This window comes from Taudactylus pleione, unplaced genomic scaffold (assembly GCF_031769625.1).
Source record: "Taudactylus pleione unplaced genomic scaffold, aTauple2 ptg000114l, whole genome shotgun sequence".
Taxonomy (NCBI): Eukaryota; Metazoa; Chordata; class Amphibia; order Anura; family Myobatrachidae; genus Taudactylus; species Taudactylus pleione.
The window spans coordinates 14,935,929-14,944,634 of NW_028284516.1; the positions used below are offsets into that span (position 1 = coordinate 14,935,929).

Sequence of the window (8,706 nt, forward strand, 5' to 3'; positions counted from 1 at the left end):
AGAGAACCAAAAATGATTTAGGAAAATGGTGATCAGCTATTTTGCCTTCCAACTCCAGTTTCTTATATTTAAACTTTAAAGTGGGCCTGTTACCAAGTCTGCTCACGTTATTTTACCATGCTGTGCTCTCCTCCATTCAGGCTTCCTCCAGCACACACAGCATTAGGACGTAACATGTAGAGAATGTAGACATGGGAGCAGTCATACAGCAGTTTGGCAGCTCGACTTGGAAGCCATATTGGGCTGTCAGACTACAGTGATTGCTCCCAGGCCGGCTTCCCCCACCTGTCAACGCTCTACTGTTATGCAGTCTTAGGTAATACCATAGCACTCTGCATACAGTGTAAGTCCCAACTCTACTAATTTATATGTAATAGTCCCACCAGTGGACACATTTGTCCCTGAAAGTTTAGAGATATATCCAACAGATGCCATGCACTCCTGGCACTTGTGCACATGGAAGTTAGAGTGTGTTTGTAGAGCAGGGGCTTGCTGGTGCTCCTAGAGGATCCCTATGGCAGGACCAAGGCAAGCCCCAACATACCTTGCAAACACTTGTCCTGATTTCCAGGGAGGCATGTGTGCTGGATAAAAGGCTCTCTCCTGGGTGAAAGAGGTCCTGAGTATGAATACTGCACCAGACTCCTGAGTATGAATACTGCACCAGACTCCTGAGTATGAATACTGCACCAGACACAACGTAGCAATATATTAATACTGCTAGAGAATTCTGGGGAAAAGTCTGTTTAATAATTTAATGTTACAATGAAGCCTAATAAAATAAATGTTTATTAATTTAAACTACGCAAAGATAGCCATAGTTAGTATAGAGCGTGATTCCTTCCACAGCCCAATGCCTCTGCAATTCTAAGGCATTATGGGCCTGATACACTACGGATCGCTATTGCGATTGCAGCTGCGATTACTTATGCAGGTCTGTAGCGAAATTATGCTAATGACTGCAATTGCAAAGCTATTATAGAGACGCCGAAAGCCCACTACCGCTTTTCCCACATCTGTAATACCTTGCAATCCTGCATATACATCCGGAACATCGAGTAACATCGGCCCCTCACGCACAGTTACAACAGGTCTGACCTTACTCTGAAATTGCTATCCTTGTCGTACACAGTGAGTATGCCATCGCAGTGGCTAATTTATGCATGCCCATGCAACGGCGTTCAAACGGACAGGCACGCCTGCTTTTCTCCGACCTCTCCCCTGTCACCACCCTCAAACACTGGCGTCCTGTCCCTCTGTATGCGATGGCTTTGTATTTGCGTAGGTGAACGTAGAGCGATCTCAATGCTAACTCATGCACGGTGACTGCGATGCATTCGCATGCGCAGTACGCAACAGTCGTCCATCTGCGTACGCTATCGCAATAGCGATCCATGCTGAATTAGGCCCTATGATCGGAACACTAATCACTGTATATGTAGAAACAACAAATGAATACATTGCTGTACATATTTCTATGATATACAGTATTTTCTGTACATTCCCATTACTTTCTGTGCAGGACACAAGCCCCTGGAATAACCTCTTGTAAATAGCAGGCAGTAATATTGTTCTTATAGCTGCTACTGTCATGGTGTACATTGCTTCAGATAGAATCAGGTCTGGCCACTATTATTACATTTACACCAGAGCTCAGCCTGGGAACAGATGGCCAGGGGATGAAGACTAAAGCATTAATGTCCTGATAAGGGACTAGTGGGGATGTGCATGGCTGCATTGTGAGCCCTGTCTTTTGTAAAAATAATGCACTAACTCAGTGGTTCTCAAACTCGGTCCTCAGGACCCCACACAGGTCACATTTTCCAGGTCACCCAGCAGGTGCACAGGTGTATTCATTACTCACTGACACATTTTAAAAGATCCACAGGTGAATCTAATTATTTCACTTGCGATTCTGTGAGAGGAGACCTGGAAAACTTGCACTGTTTGGGGTCCTGAGGACCGAGTTTGAGAACCTGTACGTGACTAACTGATAATACTTAATAAAAGCTTCCTAGACATATTATAGGTACAGATTATGATTTGTGTTATCCACAGTGACTTTTTGTAGCGAATCTGAAGACATGTTACATAATTACAGTAAATAAGTCTGTTCTATTTATGACTACAGACTTTGCATGTTTATCATACGTTTTTTCGTACATTTTGAATATGCGTTGGAGCAGCCATATAACCAGCTATCTGCAGAGCCCAACACTGGGTGAATCACAAAGAAGATGATACTGAAAAAAAAATATTTGTATATAAAGTGAAATGAGTGGTCCTGACACTGTTTTTAATGTTTGTTATTGCTGGTGAACCCTAGATAGAATCCACAATAGGACACAGTGCGCATGCGCACAACGGACCCGGCTCCGTCGTGCGCATGCGCGAGACCTGGTTAGCGATGGGCAAGCCGTTTCTATGGTTCTCGCTACAAAGGGGGTGTGCTATCGATGGTGAGTGACAGCACGCCCCCTTTGGTGGGCGTGCCGGGGGCGTGGCTGGCCAGACGGAGGCGTTCCCATGAGAACGCCTACCGTCTGGGGCCGGCCCCACTGACATCACAAGTGATGTCAGTGGGAGTGCTTTCGGCTCTGATAGAGCCAAAAGCACTCCAGGGCTTGCGGCAACGAGACCCTACCACAAGGGTCTCGTCGCAAGCCTGATGGTCGCGATGGTCTTGACCATCGTGACCATCTTTTTGGCCGCTCGCTATAGCTGTGGGTGGTCACCCACAGCTATACGAGCGGCCAGGAGGCCGCTCTAAAAATGAAGAAGGCTGGCCCTGATTCAGAGCGAGCGCTCTGTCAGAGTGTCCGACTCTGAATCAGGGCCACTGTGTGTACTGCTCCCACATCACGCCTGAAACTTCAGCAGTTTACCGCAATGGCATAAAAGTGTTACTGCGTTACCAGGATAAGTGGCATTATGGGGACCTGAAGTGCTTGGGCCTCTGTTGTGTCCCAGATTTTTCAGGACATTCCCCTTGTTTTCCCACCCAAACACCAGGATAGGTTGTAATGGAATCAGTATGGCCGGCGGTTCTAATCCCAACAGCGGCAGCCCCAAAGAGGAGGAAATCCCGATCGTCCTTAGGGTAAGTATAACTAACCTAATTCCCCCCCCCATCCCTCCTTTAGGGGTACCGAAACCCTAACCTCCCCCCCAAGTGCCTAAACCTAACCCCCCCTCTTCCCCGCAGCCTTAGCCCTAAATCTCCCAGGGGGGTGCCTAACCCTAACCTCCCCCTGGGGGTGCCTAACCCTAACCCCCCCTTTCCCTAGCCTAACCCTAACCTCCCAGGGGGGAGCCCCTAACCTAACCCTCCCCCCTGTGGCTGTCCGCTCCCGGCTTACCTTCGATCGGTAAGCTGGGTGTCGGGCTCCCGGCGTACGTCTAATGACAGGCGGCGAGATTTCAACGCCTGTCATTTGTACCTTGCCAGGATTAAGCAGTCGGGAAGCCGGCAGTCGGCATTGTGACCGCCGGCTTCCCAACTGCTTCCAGATTCTAATAGCTACATATAAATGTTTTTCATTATTTGGAACCAAGAAGGTAAAAGTGTGGTGAAAGTTTTCAAGTCTGAGCCAACTTCCGATCAGGTGTAGATGTTATTATTTTAAAATGATGGGAGCCCAGACACACTGAACATTATGGGGCAGATCTCCTTGGTGGAAGACCGTTTTATCCAAGGTCCACAGGTGTCATTATGGCCCATTACATCTGGGTGATATTGATCTATTCCCAAACTTAAGGTCCCCATACATCTGCGTCGGATCGTTGTGATCGGATACGCCGATACGCCAGTCGGAAATGCCAACCGGCGGCGATCAGTGTTCCGCGATCTGTCACAGGATCTGTGAAATTCTACATGTTAAATTTCACCGATCTGCCAATCACGATCATTTTTTGATCGTGATCCGCATATCTATGAAATCCAACATGTTGGATTTCACCGACCTTGTGATGCCAGGTTGCAGGATCACTACATCACGGCGATCCGTTGCAGAAGTATTGGGGCCTTTAGCCCTGTTTCTTTATTGTAACTTGACCTGGTCTACATTAAATTATTGTTGTAAAAAGAGTGTTTTGTATCCACTAATTAATTGAGCTCAGGTTGACCCAGAAAAAAGTCAGTGCTAAATAACGAAGCAGACACATATCTCCTAGATCAGTTTCCCAGACTCTGCCATTACAGTCCAAGTTTTAAGGCTATCCATGCTTGAGCACAGGTGAGTTAATTAGTCAGTTTGCTTTAACAACCTGGACCATCCTTGCCTACTGTCCCAGAAGTTGCGGGAGGCTCCCGATTTCTCTGGTAGCCCCCTGCAACCCCATAAGAGTAGCCCAATCTCCCACATCCTGCCCACTTCCTAGTGAAGTGGGCAAAATGGGGGAGAAAAAAACAAGAATCACCAGCCCATATGGAGAAGACAGGGCTATAATGACGTGAAGAAGCATCATTAGCTCCACCCCCCTCCAAAGACTAGCTAGTAGTGGCAAAATGGGCGGGTCCTAATGATGTCAGAACACCCACCCCCACCCTCCTTCCCCCGCAGTAGCAAGCTGCATCTCCTGTATGGGCTTCTCCTGGAGAGAAGGTGAAGAAAGTAGGTAAGTATGACCTGGACTGTAATTGCGGAGTTTGGGAAACCTTCAGCTCAGGGGCGTAACTATACCTACAGGGGCCCCATAGCAAAATTTTTTATGGGCCCCCCTCTCAGCCCGTGGCCCCCAATCTCGTCCCGCTCTTGCCCCCCCCCCGGTCTGAGGCCCCCCCGCCAGTGGCGTAACTTCATCCCAGGTGCCTGGAGGCAAGATAAATGTTGGTGCCCCCCAAACTAAAATGTACCACCCCCCAGCACCTATGCCAGCCCCAGCTGCCGCCGCCCCCCTTATGCAGTTCCTTTTATTTAATGTAGTGCTCCCCAGTAATGGTCCCCCTATGCAGTACATCCAGTAGTGAGGCCCCTTGTAGTTGCCCCCAGTAGTGAGTCCCCTGTATTTGCCCCCAGTAGTGAGTCCCCTGTAGATGCCCCCAGTAGTGAGGCCCCTGTAGTTGCCCCAGTAGTGAGCAACCTTGTAGTTGCCTCCAGTAGTGAGGCCCCTGTAGTTACCCCCAGTAGTGAGCACCCTGTAGTTGCCCCCAGTAGTGAGGCCCCTGTAGTTACCCCCAGTAGTGAGGCCCCTGTAGTTACCCCCAGTAGTGAGGCCCCTGTAGTTACCCCCAGTAGTAGGCCCCTGTAGTTACCCCCAGTAGTAGGCCCCTGTAGTTGCCCCCAGTAGTGAGGCCCCTGTAGTTGCCCCCAGTAGTGAGCCCCTGTAGTTACCCCCAGTAGTGAGGTCCCTGTAGTTACCCCCAGTAGTAGGCCCCTGTAGTTGCCCCCAGTAGTGAGGCCCCTGTAGTTGCCCCCAGTAGTGAGCCCCTGTAGTTGCCCCCAGTAGTGAGCCCCTGTAGTTGCCCCCAGTAGTAGGCCCCTGTAGTTGCCCCCAGTAGTGAGCCCCTGTAGTTACCCCCAGTAGTGAGGCCCCCTGTAGTTACCCCTAGTAGTAGGCCCCTGTAGTTGCCCCCAGTAGTGAGCCCCTGTAGTTGCCCCCAGTAGTGAGGCCCCTGTAGTTAGCCCCTGTAGTTGCCCCCAGTAGTGAGCCCCTGTAGTTGCTCCCAGTAGTGAGGCCCCTGTAGTTACCCCCAGTAGTAGGCCCCTGTAGTTAGCCCCTGTAGTTGCCCCCAGTAGTAGGCCCCTGTAGTTGCCCCTGGTAGTGAGCCCCTGTAGTTGCCCCCAGTAGTGATGGCCCCCACCGCGCGCGCACACACACAAAAGAAACAACTTACCTTATCCCCGCTCCAGTGCTACTGCCGTCCATCCCCGGCGTCCGCTCCTCGGCACTATGGGAGTGACGTCATTACGTCACTCCCATAGTGCACTGCGGGACCCGGAAGACGGAGGGAGCTCCGTCCTCCGGCTACCGCCAGGAGGATAGGAGCCAGGCGCCCGCTGGTAACGCACTCAGCGGGCGCCCGGCAAATGGAGGGTGCAGGGGTGCGACCGCACCCCTTGCACCCTCCGTAGTTACGCCAATGGAGGTGGAGCGCCGATCAGCGGCGCTCCTTCTCCATGCAGCTCCCGGAGCAGGTAAGTGCAGTAGAGGGGTTTGAGGAGGGTGCGGAGGGAAGGGCAGTGGACAGCGGCCTGGCACCATAGGTGCAGGGGGAAGGCCGGGCCCCGGGTTGGTCCGGGCCCCATAGCAGCCGCACCCCCTGCACCCACGGTAGTTACGCCACTGCTTCAGCTTGACCTCTCTGTGGGTTTTACAGCACAAAGGAAAGAGGCCTCAAGAGAGGAAATTACACTGAAAACCTAAGAAAGTGTTTAATAATATTTTGAAAATGTCATTTTGCATTGGAAAAAAATAATAATAATAATTTTGGTCAGCTTGCAGCTTTTCCTTACTACTTTGCTTTTTCTTTCTTGCTTCATTCTGTGGTGGGCAATTTTTTTTATTATTTTCTGTGTTCTGCTGTGCTTACTTACAATTGGATTCAGTTGTATCCAGGAAGCAGCTTTGTGTCATAAACAAATCTTCCTAATCTTATAAAGACAAGGCTGACGAGCACAGAAGGAAGTCTTAAGGGGCCTATCCATTTGCCGACTTTCTGCACGATGCGACCAAAACCAGGAGGTTTTGGTTGGAACGTGCAGAAAGTCTGTTAGTGGATAGCCGGCAAGGACCAGCGATGCGCATGCACGCTGGGTCCTTGCCGATCCCGACTATCTATCGAACATGCCGGTCAACTTGGCGTCGGTCGTCAGGTTCGGCATGTTAATAATAGGGAGGTTGGGCTCCTGCACTGAAGACGTTGCCGCACCTCAGTGACATGAGAGTCTGAACGCTGGACGTTCAGACTTTCGTATCGTTAAATGGATAGGCCCCTTAACTGAGAATGACATAAAGGATATAAAATAATTAAAAAAAAAAGATTATACTGAACATATACAGAGATTTGCATACGTGCCCAGGAAGTGGTTCTGTGTATCTCGGACCACTGCAAATGATCACATTATGCTTTTGCAAAACACGAGGGGTTACTTTAAGCTGCATCCCAAAACAAGATCAGAGGGAGAAGTCACAAGAGACCAGTGGTTTCCACTGGTGCAAATTATATTGTGTGAGATTTTTTTTCTTTATCACAAGCTGAGAGTAGCACCTGCGCCTGTCTAATTAGCAATTAACAAACCCATTTCCACATAGAATAACATTTCTAGCACCTTTTAGTAAACAGAATATAGATAATAGAGGTATGGTTTAGTACTGACATGCACACTGATCCCAAAATTCTGTCCAATAGGGATGAGGTAACACTTAAGGCATTTTTGTGTGACCACCGCGAAACCTGTGCTTAAAACCGTCATGTGTGTTAAAAATGTGCCCATTGTGAGGTTAAAATGACTCTTTCCGCAAATCGGATCCCATGGAACCCATCTGCTTACATTTTCCACATATGCATCAAACTCTCTGTATGTACTGTACTCATTAATGAACTTCCTTAACCACATCACACAGCTCTTGAACAGGCCAATAGTTCTGTCAGCCAGAAAACAAATGTTTTCATTCTTCCTAGATTGCAGAGAAAAATGATGAAATCCGGCGCATGCAGGGTCATGTGGACAGCTTGTGCTGCGATATGGATACCCTGAAGCTTCGCAGAGATCTGGGCGACTCTTCTGAGGACAGAACCTGGCAGCGGCTCTCCGGAATCACACAGAATGCACATAGACTTGCAGCAGATACGATGCTGGATTAGTCACTTCAGTGCACTACTGAAATATGCTTTATTTTCTAATTACTATACCAGGCCTGGCCAACCCGTGGCTCTTCAGCTGTTGTGAAACAACTAGTCCCAGCATGCTTTACCATCTGTTTAAGTGGGAGGGTATGTTGAGACTAGTAGTTTCACTACAGCTGGAGAGCCACAGGATGGCCAGGCCTGTTCTATACGAATGATGTCTGGAATCTGAGAGAAGGGTATTTAGGGTTGCTTGAGAGACAAAAATGTAAGGTTTTCTATTGATTATTTAGTTTACTGGACATATTTTTTTTTATCTATCTATGTACTATTTTAAATATTGTTGATTAGTAATCATTGTTGTTGCATGTGTTAGAAAATCTGGCTGTATAAAAATTCAAGATACACCAAATTCATTTATTAGGATCTTGTTGACAACTGTATAACAAATGATTGTGGTGAAGGATGTAGTCGGCATCCAAGTGGTCTGAATGCTGGTGGTCAGAATCCCATCGCCAGAATCCCGACAGCAGTTAGAATCCCAGCACCATGATCCCGACCGATGACATCCTGACAGTAAGTGTTAGGGTTGGCATTAGGGGTTAGGCTGAGGGGGATGGGGGTTAGGGTTAGGCTGCAGGAGGGCAGGGTTACTGTTAGGGGGAGGTTAGGGTACTTACCTGCATGCATCGGGATACTGACCGCCGGGATCCTGTACCCAACCTGTGGTGAATAATGAATCCTAGCTGTAGTTTGCATGTAAATGTGAAGTAGGAGCTGCTCTATTTATAGCATCTTACTTAAACCCCAGAGGATATTGCTGAGCCTTGAGCTGAAACCTGTACACAGTACATAATAATGCAATGATGACTGCTATTCTAGATGTGCTCTACTGGCCAAAATGGCTGCTTAAACTT

The 8,706-nt window shown here is 48.7% G+C and overlaps 1 protein-coding gene across 1 annotated transcript in view; it reads left to right on the forward strand.

Moving 5' to 3' along the window:
* LOC148524972 (uncharacterized) overlaps positions 1-7,857 on the forward strand; it is an 89,023-nt gene extending 81,166 nt beyond the window's left edge. Inside the window, exon 11 of the mRNA XM_088471554.1 lies at positions 7,625-7,857. Within this exon, the coding sequence (XP_088327680.1) occupies positions 7,625-7,807 (183 nt within the window). The 3' untranslated portion in view covers positions 7,808-7,857. The remainder of the gene's footprint in view (positions 1-7,624) is intronic.
* The last annotated feature ends 849 nt before the right edge of the window (positions 7,858-8,706 follow it).